The 21,113-nt window shown below is 39.9% G+C and overlaps 1 protein-coding gene across 3 annotated transcripts in view; it reads left to right on the plus strand.

Moving 5' to 3' along the window:
* The window catches only part of lrp8 (low density lipoprotein receptor-related protein 8, apolipoprotein e receptor), a 166,214-nt gene that overhangs the window by 99,115 nt on the left and 45,986 nt on the right, over positions 1-21,113 (plus strand). For all 3 annotated transcript variants that reach the window (XM_031760253.2, XM_031760254.2, XM_031760252.2), the window contains exons 4-5: positions 502-630; positions 20,250-20,624. In XM_031760253.2, the coding sequence (XP_031616113.1) occupies positions 502-630; positions 20,250-20,624 (504 nt within the window). The remainder of the gene's footprint in view (positions 1-501; positions 631-20,249; positions 20,625-21,113) is intronic.

Raw genomic sequence — 21,113 nt, forward strand, 5'->3', positions numbered from 1 at the left:
AAATGAGCTGTGGGGTCTTGACTTGGGCTTTTTAACATTTATTTTGACACATTGTTGTCTAGCGCTTAAGGCTAAATATTCATGGAAAAACGAGCCCTGGTTGAAACTGTTGTTCACACACTTTTTTCTTGTTTGGTTTCCTTCTGTTTCTTCATTTGTTTGTTTGTGTACATCGTTTTCCACCCAGCTCTGTGTCTTGCGTGACAGTGTTCCCACTCCTTTGTTCCACTGTAGCTGTGTGTCTAATTTAATTGCAGACCTTTGAAGGGGGATCGATTTGAGCGAGAAGATAACTAAGTTATCAAACTGCTTCATTGACTGGCTCTCCTTTCTCTCTCCATCTTTTTCCCTCCTTCCCTTTCTTGTCCCATCTTACTCTCCCTGACTTCATTCTCTCCCCCCTTTTTACACCAATTTTCTTCAACTCATTTCTCTTCTTCCCACCCCACACCCTCTGCCTTTTCTCCTTTGCTGTCTTTCACCCTTGCCCTGCAACCACAGGCCGACAGACCTGTCCTCCGGAGAAGTTTGATTGCGGAGGGGCTGCCAGCAAATGTGTTTCATTGTCATGGCGATGTGACGGAGAGAGGGACTGTGAGAACGGGGCAGATGAGGAGCAGTGCGCCGCGGGTAAGTTTGTGGTGGTAATGGTGAAGGAAGGAGCACATGGTTACAATACTCGGCACACTTTTCATGTTACAGTGCAGTCAGTCTGTTGTACTCCAGTTGGGAATAATGTAACATGTAACCCCAATTCCCAAAAAGTGGGGACACTGTGTAAAACATAAATATAAACTGAATGCAGTTATTTGCAAATTGCATAAACATGTATTTTATTTATAATAGAACACATCAAATGTACAATTCTAAGAAAAATATTCTCTAGATAGTCTCTTAAAATAGTCTCTTTTTGACTTTGATGTCTCAAAAAAGTTGGGGCAGGGCCGTGGTTTCCACTGTGTAGCATCTGTTGTTCTTTTAACAACTGTCTGTAAACATCTGGGAACTGAGGAGAGCAGCTGCTGGACTTGTAGAAGAAAATTGCTGTCCCTATCTTGTCTCATATAAGATTCTGGCTGCTCAACAGTCCTGAATCTTTCTTGTGATGTTTTTCTTTTTGCAGTGCTCCCAATGTTTTTTCGTCGGTGAAAGTCTGGACTACACTTAGGCCATTTTAGCATCCGGATGTTGTAATAGACGCAGGGTGCAGTTCAGTATAGTCTTGCTGAAACAGGCATTCATGAAAAAGACATCATCTTGATGGAAACATATGTTGCTCTAAAACCTGTATGTATACCTGTATCCATGGTTCCTTTCCAGATTTGTAATCTGCCAAATCTGTAGGGCTGATAACAAGCCCGACTGTCCGTCTCCTCTTTACCCCAGAGTGTGCGGCATCCATCTTTTAGCCATCTTTAGTCATTTTACCATAGTTCATTTTAAATGAGATGGCAGCATTTATGCACGCTTTCATGTTCACATGTGGCATCTTCTTTGTCTGATAGAGCTTTAACCTGCATTTGTGAATGGCATGGTAAACTGTGTACACAGACAGTGTTCCTGAGTCCATGCACTGGTTGCCATGACAGAATCATGCCTGTTTTTCACGCAGTGCTAGAGATCACAGGCATCCAATATTGACTTTCAGCCTTTATATTATAAACCGTAAATGATAAGATACCCAAAGTCTTTGAAATTTTATGTCGAGGAACATTATTCTGAAATCGTTCCACAGATTGCAGATTGTTGAATTTCTGCCCATCATCACTTCAAAGCATCCTAACGCTTTTGGAATTTACTGCTAAATTTCTTGTCATCTACTTTACAATCATGATGAAAATCAAGCCCAAGTCTGTCTCTTCAGAAAGCACGCACTTGTTTGATCAGCAATGCCCTCACATGTTTTTAGCAATTATGCATACATCAACTGCTGTCACACTTTGTAGCATACATCCTCCCAGCTGATATCAAAGCTGTAGGAAAAAGGGGTATTGATTTTCATCAGCATAAACATCTGGCCTGCAGCATTATTGATTTTAAGCCTGAAACAAACACATGCACCCACAGCATATTTTTTTAAAGAATATAGATTGCATGTACAGTTTGCCCTTTATGTTCTGAATTTCTCTAATATCTCTAATATAATGTTGGTGCCTTTGTCCGAATGAAAAATGGCTTTTTTACTGTCACAGTCATTATGTTTTAATGGAGACAAGGTGGGGACATTTTAGCCAGTTTTTGTATACAAGAGCCCAAAGCAGAGTGAGTATGTACCAAGTGTCCTCACTAGGAAACTACAAGATTATCTGCGTGATGCATTTCAGATTATTTCCATAATGCTGGCATTGTCCTTCAGAAACTTTGACATCCATATATTCTCATGCTGAAGATGAGACACAAAGATGTGCAGACTCCCCAATTTGGCAGTCAGCAAAACTCTACAAATGCCTCCTCATGTATTATTATTGATACAGTGTTGCTGTTAGCTGTAACATGCTGCCTTCAAACCATGGATATTGGCTCACTACATAAGTCACGGGGGCATCTGCACACTGCGAGTGCAGTGTGCAGTTAAAAGTATCAGTTTGCAGCTATTGTTTCCTTCCACAGAGGGATCCTGTGGTTTGTACCAGCATGGATCTCTTTCTCCTTAATGTCTCTTCTGCGAACTCTCTTCTTTGATTTCGTTGTGTTCTGTCCGCATCTTCATTTTTGTTCACTGTAATAATTCATGTTAACTGCCATCCACAAAAAATTGATATAGCTTAGTATAGTGATATTTTGCATGCCGATATTATATCGATATAGAGACCCCAATATTGATGCTTTATTACATAAATTCAAATACTCTGTGAATTCTGTGAACAAGAAGGACTGCAGGGTCGCTTTAGAGCAAGTGTGAATTTAAATGGGAATTCTTGTCTTTATCACACTTAACTGTTGTATTATGAGAAATAGATTGCATCGTAAGGTGATAAACTCTGATCTGTTATTGCACAGCATATTGCAAAATGTTTAAAATCGTAACAATATCGTATCATGAGTGAAGTATTGTGAAAATACCATGTTGTGGGGCATCTGCTGATTCCCACCGCTCTATTGTCTATATAGAAAAAAAAGCTTTCACACATCAGCTGCGTGCTAATGCAGAATTTTTTAATGTAAACACATGAAATCTGGAGTTTGTTACAATCTTGCCACATTTTAAAAGTTGTGATCGCTGTTTTTTGTTTTTTGCATGGTTAGAAGGATGGCTTAACTCATCTTCTTTCCCACACCTTGCTTCTAGTCTTTTCTGTGTTTCTCCCAGTTTATCTGTTTGTATTGTGTGTGTGTGTTTTAGGCTGATGGTATCACAGAGAGATCTCTTTAGGAGTCGATGACCACAACCTAATGAAAACAGCAGGCGCTGTTGATTTAGTCATGTAACCCAAGCTGCACTGTTCACATACTGTCTGTATCTGGTGTATAAGTTTTCTTCCCATGCTTGCTTAGCACCTGTAATTTTCCATTGTATTTTTGTGTATTGATAGACTCCATTGCCTTTCATCTGCCTGGCCTGGCCAACTCTTCATCACCTTTTTCAGTGGAAAAATAAAGTGGTTAATACGCCTGTGAAAAAAAAAAATCATAGGGCCCTTGATGGTAATTGATTTACTGTCTGAAGTGGTTTGATTATATAGGTAGGTGTTATAGACGTTCTGCTGTAATAATAACCTGCAGAGATCAGCCTTTGATGAATATTAAAAAGTTGACCAGACATTTAGAGATCACACATAAAAGCTGACTTAAAGCCCAACAGCACAATGGATCCATTAACGCTAGTCTTTATTTTCATGAAAACTTGACTCTTTTTCCAAAACACAAAATTTCACAAAACACTTCAGAGTATCTAAAATTCAAATTTCATATCCGTCAGTTAAGCACAGAGTCCAGATATCACCTTATTACAGATGTGGATGATGAATTAAATAAGTGGAGAAACACAAAAACTCTACAGTGTTTAAAAGCACCACCTTGCAGTTTTACGCCTCCACCAGCCTCTGAAGGTACAGTTTACTTGCAGGTCTGCCGAGATTTGACATTTGAAATATTTTTTTTTAAATACAAAATGTCAGCTCTACATCATATTATGTGCGAAGTCACTAAAGAGGATTCATTGTTGGTTAAAGTATTAAAAGAGCTGTAGTCACAAAGACTGCTTATCTTACATGACTGTTTACATCTGTGTCACTTTAGTCACAGTGTGGTAGTAGCAGCAAAGCAGGTATTGTTTTTACATTCTGAGTCTGTGTGCGTCATCGTGGGAATGCATGTTCCTGAATACACCTTCTCTACAAACACTCTTTTCCATTCATCTGAGGACATGTGATCATACCTGTTTCATGTCTAAATAAGCACCCTCATTACTTTGTCACGAAAGCTGTGATGGAAATATTTGCAGGTCATATCTAGCAATACTCATGTGTCACTTTCAGTGTGGCACAAGGTTGAAGTTTGCATTTGCTCCTATAACACACACGGACACATACACACACACATACACACACCTTTGTGTGTTTATGGAGTCAGTCATATAACATTTCTGAAGAGGGCTTCTGTCTGTGAGTAGACTTTACAGAATGTAGATAATGTAATGTTACCGGAGCTTAATGCTGGTTTAGTCCATGCAGGGGTCAAAGTGGGATTTGGCAGGTGAGATGGAGCGTAGTAGTGTAATGTGGGGAAAAGTATCGCTTAGAAATACTTCACACAGTAACTTGTTTTGTGAGTGACAGAAGGGATTTCTTCTTATGTGCAGGCTGTGACCAGCGCTGCTTCTCGGAAAATCACTGCTCTTGGGAGATTTAACCAGATAAATTCAGTAAGATATAAGCAAATGACTCAATAGCTGATTTTCTAAACCTCATAAAGCTTGTAGGAAATATAGAATTGAGCAAGTGAATTTAATCAGCAACATCAGCATATATGTAAATAGATGTCTGCTACCCTTGATGTTAACTAACTTTGACCATGAACACCACAGCCGCTCTGCAGCAGTGCAACATCACTGTAGTTCACAACAAACTAACAAGTTTAGACTACACTGAACTGCACAGTAGTTTCATGTAAACTGTGAATAAAACAGAACTGGTATACTCACAGTTTGTTGATTTAAAAACTCTAAAATGAATTAGGACATACATATAAGATTTAAATTTCATTTGCAGAGCAGTTATTAAAATAATCTCTCATCTGCCCTCTCTATTTCTAACATCTTTTTCCATCGTGCATTTAGTTTTTTTCCCCTCCCTGGGAAATGCACTGTTCATTCAGCTAGCAGACACATTTTGTGACAGACTTCACAGAAACCGTTTGCGTGTTTGATGTTTGTGGAGCTACATTTAAAATTACCCACCACAAAAAAACTACTAGTCCATTTCTGTGCACTCTTCGTCTGTAGCGCTGGCTAGATGCTATTAAGTACAGCGACCACAACTTTATTTACATCTGCCCCTTGAATGCATCACAGGTATAAGAGAGGGGGAAAAGCGATGTGTTGTGGGTGTCATTATTTACTTATTATTAAGCGAGTATCTCAATACTGTCACTGGTGCTGCACCACAAGAAAAAATATAAAAGTATATGCATGTGTCAGCCCATCTCCTTCTCATCCTTTAAACAGATAAAGATAAAACATTTGCAAGGACTAATGAGACCAGCACTCCCTTTGGGTATCTGATAACCTAATTTTTTCCCACTCTTCCATTTGTTGTTCTTGGAAAAGTAATCTTTAATTGATGTACCAGACACAGCTGGAACATCAAATGAGTGTTTGCCACACAAACAATGAAGTTCAGTTACATGATAAACATTTGGAAGCAGAATAACGGACCAATAGCCCACCCTGACTTTCTCACAATGTCATGATTGTGGCAGCGTACTCATCAAGATCTTTGGTAAAACTATAGAAATGGCTGCACAGAGAGAGCACTGTACCACCCACAAACATCAAATTAGTTCATCAGTGGTCTGAAAACATAGTTCCTTTTTGAAATCTGTTACTTTCATCCATCCCCTATCCTTACCGCTGCCGTCATCACCTTCCTGCACCTTTGATCTCCCATCTCTCTTCCCTCCCTCCGTCAGCAGCTACAGTTGTACAGCTAATGTTAATTTGGGCCACTAATTGAGCATATCCAAATGTTGAATAAAACATGGATCCAGGAAGAGAGGATCTCTGTTACATTAAGAGGAGGCCTCTGAAGAAAGTTTATGAGCCTTTAATTTATGTTAATGTGAAATCGCACGTGTTTAGGCACACATCTGCTGCGAGCTATGTGTTTGCATTACCTCATAGTGTGCGGATGCTAAAACATTTTTTTTCAACAGTGAGTTTTTTCAAGATGGATGAATTCCCTTTTTTCTGATTTCTGTTTTATTAGGTGAAGAATTCAACCAAAAAATGCCAGAAAAATGTGCTTTACCAGCTCTACTTATAATTTTAATAAACTGAATTGTTCTCTAGAGCTCTAGATACAAGGGGCTCACTCCAACCTAACAATAACATGATTCATATACCATGTATAGTCAACAATACCCAAATGAAAACAGAATTATGAATAACATATGATATTTATGCTAATAGAGGCAGTTCAATCTTACACACTGGTCCTAATTTCCTCGTACAACAATAAACTGACATCTTGAATTCTTCAACATATCAATTGAATGACTGAATGTGCTTCTGTCGTTTCTACCTGGAGAAACTAGAAAGTCGATTTTTTTTTTAACATCTTTTTTTTTTCTTAATCCATCTTGCTTGCTACATCCTCTTCCTCTCTGTTACTTTCTTCTAAGTCTTCTAACCCTTCTGTAGAAGCAGCACAACTGTATCAGAGTCAGCCAGGCTACTTTATCTTTACAGCAATAAAAATGGTGCATTCATGCCTATGTATGTATTCAAACAAACAAAAAAAAAAAAAGATTACAGTTACATAACTCTAACATAAGCCTTTTCATACAGACACCCTAACCCACACCAAGTCTATTGAGAATGATAAGCTTGTCCGGCTGGGCCTGTCCACACTCTTATTCTTGATTGTTCTGTATTGTTGTCATTTAAAATGGTCAAGAAGTAAGTCTATGTCGAAGTAGGCTATGGTAAATGGTAAATGGCCTGTATTTATATAGCGCTTTAATAGTCCCTATGGACCCCAAAGCGCTTTACACATCCAGTCATCCACCCATTCACACACACATTCACACACTGGTGATGGCAAGCTACGTTGTAGCCACAGCCACCCTGGGGTGCACTGACAGAGGCGAGGCTGCCGGACACTGGCGCTATGCTGATCATCATCATCAAAATGTGCAGAGGAGGTCAGGAGAGAGGTACAGTGAGTGCCTCTAGCCATCTCTAAAACATGGCGAAGGCTCTGTCGTGGTTTTGGGCTTCATTTTAGCCAGGGATGTTGGTGCTCTTGTCAAATTCGATGGAATTATGACAGCAGAAAAGTACCATTAGGTTTTGATCCACCAGTACTTTATGGAAAATGTCCAATTGGCAACAGCTTTATTTTTTAGCATAACAATGATCCCAAAGGCAATGCCAATGCAATAAAAGCATACCTGGATAAAGAACACACAATAAACACCGTCAGTCATGGACTAGCCTCCCCAGAGACCTCAACATTGTTGAAGCAGTATGGGATCATCTTGACAGAGAGGACAAAAAAAGGCAGCCAACATCCAACAAAGAGCGTTATATGTCCTTCATGTAGCCTGAACTATTCCTGAAGACTACTTAAAGAAAGACTCCCAAAGAGATTTCAGACTGTGTTGAAGAATAAAGGTGCTCATACCAATTATTAAAATTCAAGCTTGTTAGAATTGTACAAACTCAGTTCTTTGCCTTGTGATGGAATTTCATGTATGTTTGCACACGTTTCAATAAAGTAGTGCAGCTATTTCCCATTTTCCTTGGAAAAAAACTAAGAAATGAGGGGTGGCTCAAGACTATTCCATAGTACTGCAGTATTCAACTCAGTGACTTCATTGTGCTGAGAAGGGCACCTTTGCGACAGTAAGTTACTAGAGCTGCCCGTGTCAGCATTGCCATCAGTGGTAGGTCAGGCCAGTAGGTTGTAGATTTTGTTGTGTAGAAAATCACTCTCCATGTTCTGATGAAGGCAGGAGTTAAATGGCCCTAAACATGTTTTTGTCTTTTGGCCATTTGAAGAAATCTGCATTTGCTTTATTTTTGAACCTTAAAGTTTGCCGCTTGAACATAGCATTGCCACATCTTTGGTGTTTTTAGTTCTCTTCTTCACACTCTGATGTGATGGTTTTATAGTCTCCAGTACCAGTGAGTGAAAGCATCACTATCTATGCCCAGTGCATATGCCTCTTTTTGTCTTTGCTTTAGTTTAATCTCTCTGCAGTGCTAATACTCACTCCAGATATTTCCAGCAGACTGTTTCTCTGTGTGTTGTTCCCCTCTCTGTCCTCATCTGCAGAAAGGGAGAAAGACAGTAGTGTGAAAGCTCCCGCAGGCCCCGAGGACCTGTTGCTCTTTTCACATCAGCCAGTGCTGCTGCGTTACATTACAGCAAGTTGCTGCCGAATCGATGCCCAGGGATATGTTAGATGGTGTTTTATAGCAGGGCAGAGAGGAGCCGAGCAGAGGGAGAGATTATGTGCGTGCTGTATGTGTGTGTTTTTCTGATGGAAAATAAAAAGAAGCAAGTGGGGGAAAAAAAGTTGCACATCTTAATAAACACGTTTATCAGAAAGCTCAGGTGCTTTCTGCACAGAGTAAGTATCCTAATGAAAAACACAGATAAAAACTACACAAATGAAAACATATACCTGCACATCCCCTTTTCCTATACATCTATACACATGCAATATGTAGCTTCTTTATTATAGGAAGCTATGGAAAAAAAACATGGATTCCATTATTTGATAGCAGATCAAAGAAGACTAAGAAGACTTCACTGACATAAAAAAAAAAAAGTCTAGTCATCGTAATACATTTTTCCCTCTTTAATCTTGCTTCTCCCACATTTATACTACAAGAGGTGGCTGCATAGATACAGAGTGCTAGCCGTTGTCTCAGAGTTTCTTCCCATTATGTTCTCCTTCATTTATAATCCTTTGACTGCTCTCACTGTGCGCGTAGGTGTAATGTAATGGAGCGCCAGCACACAAACAGGCTCACTAGGCACCCAGAGGCGGTTGCACTTCAGTTTCGAGCAGACTGTTTTCTTCCATTGATGGTTTTAAAAACATTACTCATTCCTCTTTCACCCCCCAACCCCGGCCAAGCACACACACATGCACCCTCTCAGTATTACTTGGAGATGACAGTGAAGCCTGTTTGTCTGGAAATTGATAAAGGTGCAAACACCGCTTAGCTCGAGTCAGATCTGGGATCTTTTCACTTTACTGCTTTTCCTGCCCAGCGAGCTCTAGACAGCTGAAGGACCCACCATACTTTCCAGGCAAGCAAATGTTTTCAAAGCCCTTTTGCTATTTTTATTTTTAACTTAATGATTTATTTGTCACCTAAATGGCTGGTGCTAAAGTAGTGGTCAGTAATTCGGTAATACATAATTACATTTCTTACAGTCGAAACATAAATGTGATTGTCTTGCTCTACTAAAACCCATTAGCAAAGAATTTAAACCAACACTGAGCCACATTCAGATTATTAAAGCAGTTATAACTTAATAGTTTTTGTCAGACTAACACCAGGCACTAAGTAGAGTCAATGGTTGTCATGTGAGCAGGTATGAGGTGAACAGAGTGGACTCGGCAAACTAAACTCTAAACCTCAGACTTTTTTGCTGGGGGGGAAAAAAGCAATGAAAAGCAATGAAAAGCAAAAAAACAAACAAACAAAAAACCTCAGCAATAACAGCAATAACTATGAATTGACTAACTGACAACAAGCTAACCTGACATTTAGAAAACTTCACCTTCAATGAGGGAGAACGTGTCAACAAACAGAGGACGATGCAGACAATATATACACAAGAGGGTGATTAAGGGAAGTGGACACACCTGGGGAACACAGCTGAAGAGAATCATAACTAACGAGACAAGGGTAACAAAACTGAACATCACACACACGAGAGAGGAGACTATCGAAATAAAACAAGAAGTAAGACACACAGAGATTCAGATTCAGATATGTGAACTCAAAACTGGGACTCGGGGCAAGGCCACTAAGACATGACATACTGGGGATATCCAAACATATTCACGGAGACAGACCCCAGAGACACCAGACACTGAGAAGGAATAATCAAAGGTACACAAACGTGGGGGCACTGATGACAGGACACGTAGAGAGACTGGACACGAAGGGAAACAAACATAAACAAACCAGAAATCAAGACTTATAAATAACAAACTCGGAGGCATTGGAAAATAACATTTTCCAATGCCAGGAACTAGAACATAAACTATCAACCAATAACAAGTCCAGAACCACAACTCAAAATACTGGGTCAAAGACCCAGCACCATGACAGTCACATAATTCAAGCCATCTAAAATTGTAATTTGGTCATTGTGCTATTCATGACATGTTTTCTGCGGCGATGCAAACACCACACTTAATGACCAGCCTGTAATAAATTCAGTCTTCTAACAATTATGGGGGGGAATACAATTATTTTCAGACAGGCGAGCAGACGAGCATGGCTATGTGGTTTACACATGTGATGTGTGCTTGACAGAAATTGAGGACAGCGATAAGAGTTAACACTGAGGAAGAGAAGGGAGTGACGGGCATGTCAGTTTTAACGTTCAATGGCTGAAATCTTACAACACCCAGAGTCCTCTTTGTGCAAATGGACGTCTATGTGTACTGTAGACCACCAGGACATTCATCATACAGGAGCTGTAGACAGACATACACACACATTTTCACTCTGCAGTGATTGCTCGTGAGGCTGTTAATATTCAATTCTAAGCTGCTGTCAGATGGCATAATGATTGAGCTGTCGAAATATCCTGTTCTATTCAGTATACCGGCCCTGTTGGGCTGCGTGCGTGTTCAGTGTGTGTGTGCGCAGTCCCTATAGTCCCTGCTCATCATGAAGGTGGTTAAGAGAAGTCTTTCCCTGGAGTATGCTAATCAGGTTGCTTAGAGACTTTCAGAGTCTCAATAAGTTTTGTGCCATTTTTCTTTTCGTCTAAGCTGCCATTTCAGTCGGATTCCTCAGGCTCAGCTGCCACGCTGCATCAAGGCTTTATTCTCACTGGCTTTTCACACTTAGTTTGACATGTTTTTACTCTGAGCAACGACGGTCTAACCCCAGGTGATTGGAAGCTTTGAAAGGCAGTGCAAGGGAGACAAAATTGGAATGCTTACATCTTTTTGTGATTTAAAATAAATCGATTGCATTTGTTGCTTCATTGTATTAAAAATGGTATAAAACTGATTTTGATAAGAATTTATTGATCAGATTGTATTTTAATTTGACTCATTTGTGTTTGTTGTCAACATGTAGGCCACTGTCAGCTTCCTTATTCACCACAGCAGGTAGCTTCGCATGTTTGATTTGGTAGATTTTTACACCACCTGGTTTTGGGTCTCCTCTTGGAACTTAGTCTGTGGTTCTTTCACTTGTCAGGTGACTACACTACAGCGCCTCTGTGTTTGTTTTTAATATAGTTGTATTTAAACATGTAACATTTTTGTCCAATTACTGGAGAAATCTTAAGCTGAAAGGAACACTTTTTAATTAAAGTGTAGCATCAAGTCAATTCCTGGAATATTGATCTGGTCAGTTAAGTAGAATTGGGAGGTTGTTAATTCAACTGCTTTGGTGTTAATGAAATTAACAACAGATGCACCAGAGGGGCAACAATGAGACAACCCCCAAAACAGGAATGGTTTTACAGGGGGAGGCTAATGACAGTTTTCCCTCCTCATCTTTTCAGACAGTTTTTTTTCGCTAGTAGGGTCAATGCCACCACTGGTAGCATAACGCGAGACCCTACAGAGGTTGCACAGGTAGTTCAACTCCTCCAGGATGGGGGATCAATACTTGTCATTGCCAGGTTTGCTGTGTCACTCAGCACAGTTACTCTAGGAGAGCTGGGCACGGCTGTAGAAAATCCTTAACCTATCAGCAGGACCGACATCTGCTCTTTTGTGCAAGCCGGAACAGGATGAGCACTGCCAGAGCTACAAAATGATCTCCAGCAGGACACTGGTGTGAATGTCTCTGATCAAACAATCAGAAGACTCAAGAAGAGACTTTATGGTGGGCCAAACATCCTCTAGTGGGCCCTGTGTTCACTGCCTAGCACCGTGGAGCCCAATTGGCATTTTCAATAGAATACCAGAATTGTCTGGTCCACCACTGGCGCGCTGTGCACTTTTTACCCCACAGTTATAAAAGGACCATGGGGTGTTATCATCACACTGCCGGGTGGCCAGGCGGTATGGACGCATACGTTTGTGAATGTGATAACTTGAGAATGAAGCAACGTAGCACCTTCAAATTAATACCATAGGTGTATCTATTAAAAATATCAGACAAGTTTGAATTCTGGTGACCTCGACCTCAAGGTCAAGGTCGGAGGTCAAGTTTTCTAAAAATGTTGTGAATGTGATAACTCGAACTTGGTAAGGTTTTCAATTTAGCAATTGGGATGCACTTCATACTGTTCAGGAGCTCAGTGATGTCCTGGTCCAGATCCAGGAGGAGATCCCCCCCAGGACACTATCAGTCGTCTCATTAGGGGCATGCCCCAGCATTGCCAGGCATGCATACAAGCACGAGGCCATGCAAACTACCATTTTGAGTTGCTGCAATGAAAAATTGTCAAAATAGACTAGTCTGCTGCATCATTTTTTCACTCTGTATTTCACAGTGGCTTTGAATTCAGCCCTCTGTAACTTGGGAATTCTCATTACCATCAAGCGATGTGACATCCTTTCATTTCTAACAGATTACCCAGTCTGTATCAGTATTGATATGCAGCATGACCCCCCCTCCCCCATTGAGATCTGATGTGTTTTTAAAGCATTCCTTTAAATAATAAATTTTTAAATAGTACTGTTTATGACTAAAAAGAAAATATGATCAAAGTTAAAGATTATTGAAAATTCAGAAGAAAAAAAAAAGATGACTGACATATGTAGTAGTGCTCCCCACCAATGCCCTCTGCAGTCATACTGCACCCAGCCAATTGGTTTGTATGGACTCCAGCAAATGTAAGCTGACAACTTTATAGATAATTCTTCATTTTGTGAGCTTTAGAAGCATTTTATTATAGTTTCATGAGTACTTAGACATAACGAGTCTCAGTTAGCTTAACAGCAATTATATAGTACCTAACGGCAGGAGCTAGTAAACGTATCTGTATCTAGAAAACATACAAAAACATACAACAGCAGTTTATTATTATTTTGGTTTATTAATTAGCTCTTTCCCTCACATTGAGTGGTACAGAATGTAAAATACTTACGTTCATTTTTGATTGCATTAAACTTTTGCATGAGATGCGCAACTGAAAAGCACTCTTATGATTCTTTCCCCCATTTTTAGGGGTGTAACATTTATTTTCTGGTATGCGCCTAGTTGGTCAGGGGTTCATCCTACAGCAAGATAATGACCCAAAACATAAGTCCAAGCTATGCCAGAACTACCTGAAGAAAAAAGAACAAGGTGGTAAGCTTGAAAACATGGAGTGATCAGCACAGTCTCCAGACTTAAACCCCATCGAGTTGGTTTGGGATGAACTGTACAGAAGAGTGAAAGCAAAGCAACCTACAAGTGCTGAACATTTATGGAAACTTCTCCGACCACTGTGCGAAGAACTTTCTGAAGAATATTTGATTTCTTTTGGAGAAAGAATGCTTTTGTTGAGTCAAAAATTTAGAATACATTCTGGTTTGTAATATATCATTCCATGATTTCTTTTTTTCACTCCAATTACTTAATTTGTACTGTGCTTTCATTTCAAAGTGCAAGGAGACATTAAACTGCATAATTTAAAATTATGATCAAAAGCTGCCTCTCCCTCGGTCTACTTCTCAGTGTTTAGATTCAGAGTGGCATCAGGTTAACGTTTCAAAACGCTGGTGACACGCAGCCATGTTGTTGCAGGACGATGCTGGGAAGTTGACGCCTCTGGGTTGTTCTTTCACTGACAGTTTGCTGTTTTAATGATTTCAAGGGTAATGTTCCCTGACACACAGCAAATGGTACATTAGGTACCTGTTCTCAGAAACGCTCACACAATATTTCAAGATGTTTCTTGAATGCTTTTAAGTCGTGGAGAGCAAGAAAACTGTATTCGTGAATTTTCTTATTGGTGGTTCAAACAAAAAACCTGAGGTGTCATCACGTAATTGCACACTGATTTTAACCTTTAATACTGTACTCTCTCCTGAGCTCCAGTGAAAGTGGGTCAGATATGTCAGTGAGAGATGGAGGGAGAGCTCTCTTGCTCTCTCTTGGTGTCATTTGCACAAATATGGTAAATATAGTGTGCGATGCATTACCATCACTCCTCTGCAGTCCCTTTATTATAAAGCACCGTTTCTTTGAAAAGGGCATTTGCCTTTTTTCTGAGTATATGACATTTGCCTTTGTTTTGGTGAGGGGGATTCCTGCTTTTGCAGGTTAGGTTTTCAGCAGTGAAGGCAGTAGGCAAAGTGACAGTTCATGCAACATTGGTCCAAAGTCAACCGTGAGCTAGCAGAAGAATACATTTTGGACCTATCAAAGTGCTTTTCTGATGTTGGATAAGAATGTAAACTTCTGCCAACAGAATAATACTTTCTAACTTTTTAATAAATATTGAATAATTAAGCCGAAAAAAAATCCTGCTGTTTGAGTTTTTTTTTTTTTTTTGCTCCCCTAACATCAATCCTCATGAATATAGATGGCAGTTTGTTTACAATTACCCTCGTGTATCTGATGGTACAAGGTATGCTTGAATTGACACGGATGTGTTTTTTAAATTTTTTTTATTGATGCTCTCGTGTGAAAGATAAGCCATACATATTGATATTCCATAGAGTAGATGATCATGTTGCTTGTCTTCTATACGGCCCATTAAGTCTGCTCCGTGTTAAAATGCTTTCAGGTGTTGCTGCTTTCTTCTTCTTTTTTTCCAGCAGATTGCGGAGCTGCAGTTCAGTTAAATGCAGCATTTTACACATCACTGTGAAGTAAATATTTTATCTCCATTTCTGGTTGTTAGGAGCTGATCTGTGATCTTTAGCTTGCTTTACTGCTAGTGCACCCGGTGAAGTGAAGTGATCAGACAAATGTACGTATGTGGACGAGACCGCGTGTATGTGTGCGTGCACGTACGTGCATACACACCGCGGCTCAGTGCCTGACATGTTAGACCACAGTCTGGTTGGATTCCTCGCTCCAGAAACATTAAACTCACCGACTCGTGGACAAAAGCTGAGAGATGATGTGTGTGGGTGTGTGCCCAATACTTTTTTGGCTCTTTTATTGTCCATTTGTATATTTGTGGCTCTTTGTGTTCATAAAGATTCTTTATCTTTTATTCTCTGTGTGTGCATGTATGCATAGCTGTTTGCTACGTTCTGCTCAATGCTGAAAGAGAGTTCAGTTGTCCTTTAGATCAAGGTCAACGAGCTGTGCCCTATCGTATTGGTTTATCTGTTAGCTGTTAACTGGTGGGTCTATGGATGGATGGATGGAAAGCTTTGACCCCATGTTAAGCACAGTCACCTACTGGGGAACGTAACTGTCAAGATGGAATTGGGTACAGCTTACTGATTACCTTTTTAATATTGTAATTGGTCCACTGATCTGTTGGATGGATGTGTTTAATTAACAGTCAGGAGTCCACCTCTATAGTATAATCAGAAACCTCTTAACTCTTTCAGACTACAACATCCAATATTTCTACTCTCAGATCTATCAGTGTATCTATTCAAGTATCTCATGAACTCTTCTGAGCTCTGAATGCAGTCTTGTTGTCCTCTGTTTCTAAGGGTTGGTTTAAGCCTGAATGAATGCAGAGGCCATCAACAGTAATCAACCAAAGACCAAAGTCTTTTGGGGAATTTATCAAGTTTTAAAAATGACAGCAATATATAGTTTTCATCTGATGCCCGAGCTACTGGGACACACCCACCTGGTGGGCAAAAACAGTACTGAGGTGTTTTGCTGTGGTATTGGGTACACTAATCGCCATTTTGAGATTATGGCACCAACATGTGAACATGCGTCTCCTAACCCTGCCTCCCAGTCCCTGCTTCTCCACAGAAACCCAGACTGTCCATGACGGCTCATTTCAGCTGTAGAAATGACGTTGGAAATTGATCAGCTTTTCGTAATGACACATTTACGTGACAAATGAATTAGAATACCAAAAGTTTTCTGACGTTACATTGTAAAAGTGCAAAATGTCTCTTCATATCTTCGCTTTTTCTCCCATTAATAGATGATCTAAGTAGTCTTGGCCCAACTCAGGTAAACAAAACAACACTTTTGTCCTGCAGTAATACCAACTGTCCAGTATCGGACGTTACGATGGAGTAATGTTTTGCCCGCTAGGTTAGTGAGTTGATCACTACCATTTTTTTTGTTTTTGCAAATTTATTTCATGCAAAGAACACCAAAGCAAAAAACTCCAAAAGGGTTGTTTAGAGCAACTTGAAGAACTTGTCAATGTTCCGTTGTGAATGTAGGATGCCTCGATAGCTTATCATGTACTTCCAGCCTTGGTGGATGATGTTGAGATGAAAGCTCTGTGCAGGTCATACCGTCCTTCTTCCTTAATTATTATTATTTAAACTCGTCAGAGAAAGACCAGCCAAAAGGTTCAAACTTTTAGTCTTGCTGTTATTGACAGCGCTAATCACTGCATCACGCTGACACGGGCAAATATGGCCTTTCAACATCAGCAAATTGTGTTAATTATAAGTGCAATAACTTTAAATTGTCATTTACAAAGTGGCAGTCTAAAGATCTCTGTAGGGTGTTCTTAAAACTGGTTATGTGACGCCAGAAAAAAATAAAGATAGAACTGGGGTTATCTGAGACAAACCTGCTACTTTCTGAGAAAGACTTAGTAGTTTTGGTCATATTAGGCGACATTTTCACTTACAATACCCGTGACCTAAGAGGCAAAAGAAAATGGCTTTGCAAGAGTCTAATTTTATAAGCTAATTTGTTTGAAGTGCTTTTAAGAATACTTTAATTCCCTCTTTGGAAAGAACTGTGCACCTATTTAAAGGTTTGAAAGACAGCAATCTTTTTCTGTGTTAACTGGTCTAGTTTTAAAAAAGGAAAAGGAAAAAAAGGCTTTAATGTTACGCATTGTCAATTTGGATCATTTGTGTTCTACCAATGTGGAATCCAAATATGACTTTATTGATCGTGTCTATATACTCCTTACATATGACCAACCCTGCCTAATGTACTGTTGGTCCTTCACATATTGACAGGGCTCCAAACTCCCTGAGGCCAGGACTCCTTTGAAAGTAACAGATTCATGGTTTATCACTTTTTGTGAGAAGGTGTGAGACACAAGAATGTGTGTCATGTCAGAATCACTTGGGTGGCTGACTGTGAGAATAGGCTGTTTATTTTCTATGTTTAATTTCCAGTTTATATCCCAGGTCCTGATATGCAGCAGTGCTGCCAGATAGTTATTGCTGCGTGTGTCTTACGGTACTGTGCAGAAGTCTTGAGCCACCTCTCATTTCTTGATAGTTTGCTTCCAAAGGTGCCACCTCTCAAATAGCTATTGGCTAAAAACCTGGCATATCAGGACATGGTGTGCAGTGCGTCCTTAAAGACTTTGAGCAGATGAACAGTATTTGAATGTAATGTCCGACAAAAATGGGAAGAAGTCTAGCAAAGACCTGACACGTGACCTAAGAAATGCATCTCACCAAACTACTGTTCAAGAAGTCGTTATTAAGGATCGAAACAAGAAGAAAAGTATGACAACTTTCAAATTAAAAACTCGACTAAAACTCAGGGGCAACGGTCCTTATGAAGACATGAGTTCACATTTAAAATTTTGGGTTCAAATCATCAACATGTACAGAGAAGTTCAGGAGAGGTTGATGGATGGATGTTTACGTCCATCTGCAAAACACGGTGGAGGCTCTGTCATGTTTGGGGTTGCATTTCAGCCAGTGGTGTTGGAGATCTTTTCAGATTTGAGGGAATAATGAAGAGGCCTCAACTTTATTTAAGCAATGTTGGATCATCTCGACAGAGAACAGAACATACTGCAGCCAACTTCCACAGAGAAGCTTTGAATGTCCTTCAAGAAGCCTGGAGAACTGTTCCTGAAGGCTACTTAAAGAAATTACAAGTAAAATTTACCTAAGAAACTTTAGGTCGTGTTGAAGAACAAAGGTGGTCAAAAACCCAATGTTGATTTTCAAACTTTTTAGAATTGTACAAACTAAATGTTTGCCTTACTGTATTTTCAGATATGTTTGCACTTACAAAAAAAACAAGTGGTAGCTCGTTTATACACAGTGCACTTTGGGTGCGGGTGTATATTGTGACTCATTAGTTCCTTACAAAATATCTTCTATTGTTTTGATGTCACTTTAGCATCTAGGGAAAAATTGCTAGGGAAAACCTAAACTTCATTATAGTGTTAAGACAAAAAAAAAATCCTTGAATTGGAAGCGGCCTACTTGTTTTTGTAGTAGAAGGAAAAAGTATTATGAGCCAACTATCTCTTTTGTCATTCAGTCTCCCAGTGGGAACCATACTAACAAGCTTCTTATCCCAGCCTTGCTGTTTATATCCAACACACCTGGCTGACCAAGCCTTCTGCTATAATGATGGACTCTTTAGAGCATAAAATGTGTTTAGTCCAACTAGAAACACATAATTGCCCTCAGGGATCTAGCAAAAATCTGTTTGGAATTTTCATAAAGAAAATGTGTCTCGCTGTTGATGCAGAAAGTTTTGAAAACAGTCAGTTTGTAACTTTATGCATCTTGCACAAATGTACTCTCTGCCGGGATACTGCTGATGTTGTTTTTGTGCTCATGTTAATTAAATTACTTAGATCTGAGCAGGGATGATTAGCATGCTAGTAGTAATAGCTAACAGGGAATCCGATAGCCTATTATCATAATGAGTCCCTTTGGCGTACTGTGTGGGTTGGTACAAAAAAAGAGAGAGAGGATGAAGCAGTTATGCCGGTCGCCCAGAGAGGAGAGCGTTGCATCAGACAAGTGGTTTGTTTTGATTTCTTTTCCGTTATTTTTGGAGGAGATTATAGGATTCAAATTGATTTGCCCAACCTGTCTGGAATTTGATAATGCCACTGCTGGAAGGAAACATATAAGCACAGTAATATAAAACAACACCAACAGAACAAACACACACACTAAAACACAACACATTAAAAACTGAAATGTCATCACACTTTTCGTCGCAGGTCTTTAGTTACCAGTCTGGAAAAAATCAAAATGCAGACATGGACATGAATATTCATTCCTGACAGGTGTTTCTGTCTAAACATTCACGCACATGTATAAACACACACACACACTCTAGGAGGGAGGTTTCTGCAGCTGTGCTCATCATACAGCCATACATATACGCTGGACTCCTGCAGCTCTCGACCTTGTGCCATACACGGTCAGCAACATCTTTATATGTTCAAAGTATTTGGAATGGTGGTGTTTACGTTTTTTAATATTTCATAATTTATACTTTTTCTACAAGGCAAGTTTGTTTTCTTCCTGGTTCTTTATCCCTTCGCTTTGTTCCTGCACCTGCCGCATTTTGTCTTGTCAGACTTTCAAGGAAGCTGTGCTTTAAAGGGGTATTCTTCAGCGCCACGCAACTGTCGACAGTTTGATCAATCTTTCCTTTTGATTCTTGCCAGCCACTAAAAGCTCCAGAGCTAAAAAGGAAGCTGTGGAAGGACTCTCTTCTTGTTAACTCTAAATTTTAACATTGGCAGTCCTACCATCTGTAGAGAAGGAGTAAAAAGACATATTGGTGTGCATATTCCCACCTCTGATGGAGTTTGATTAAATGCAGAGATAAGTTGGACTATAGCTGTCCTTTAACTCGTATTTCCCCTGATCTACTCCCACGCTGATGTTTCATGTAACAGCTGACTTGAAAATAAAGCTATTTACAAAAAATATTCTGTAATTATTAGACTGATATTAATTTGGTAAATATTACAGGTTATAATAATCAGTGAGAATTAAATAAAATATATATACAATTATAATTTAATGTACCTTTCCTCCTGCAGATGCCAAGGCCTGCCCCTCCAAAGACTTCCAGTGTCGTAACGGGAAATGTGTGGCACCGATCTTTGTGTGCGACGGAGACGACGACTGCGGGGACGCCAGCGATGAGGAGAAATGTTCGGCTCCCACCTGCGGGCAGCATGAGTTCCGCTGCAACGACTCGGAGTGCATCCCCGCCCTGTGGAGCTGTGACGGCGACCCAGACTGCAAGGACAAGTCAGACGAGTCCATGGAGCGCTGCAGCCGGAGGACGGAGCCCCAGAAACCCCGCTGCCTGGTGACCGAGTTCCAGTGCGGGAGCGGCGAGTGTGTCCATTTGAACTGGAAGTGTGACGGCGAGGCAGACTGCAAGGATAAATCAGATGAAGCAAACTGTCGTAAGTCAGCTTTTTTCTTTTTGCCACAATGTGTTCCCCCTGTGCCGTTCGCTTTATTGTTGTTCAAAGCAATTAGAAAACACAGGAAAGAGTCGCACCACTGGCATGTTCCTTAATCAAAACATCTTTTTTAATTATCTTTGATTATTCCATAACAACGAGCACGATTCAACTGATCAGTCTGAGGAGAGTGGTAGTGAAGTAGCTGCTCAGCCTAAAGAATCCAGTTTCATTAATTTTAGAAATTAGGATGAATGGTTTATATTAGTACTTGTGGATATTTTGTGTCATTTATCTGTACTTGTTAGGTCATGTAATTCAATATTGGTTGGTGCTGTAGTGAAGCTAATGCCAGCTACAGCCTTTAATGAAAGTTACGGATGGATACCAAAAAGTAATCAGTTGTTTTGGAGAGCAGCAGCTTAAATGTACTGGAGGACTATGCTTTAAAGAGTAACCTGCTTTACTCTGAACAAAGACTATGTGACA

The sequence above is a fragment of the Oreochromis aureus genome, linkage group 17 (assembly GCF_013358895.1).
Source record: "Oreochromis aureus strain Israel breed Guangdong linkage group 17, ZZ_aureus, whole genome shotgun sequence".
NCBI classification, from domain to species: domain Eukaryota; kingdom Metazoa; phylum Chordata; class Actinopteri; order Cichliformes; family Cichlidae; genus Oreochromis; species Oreochromis aureus.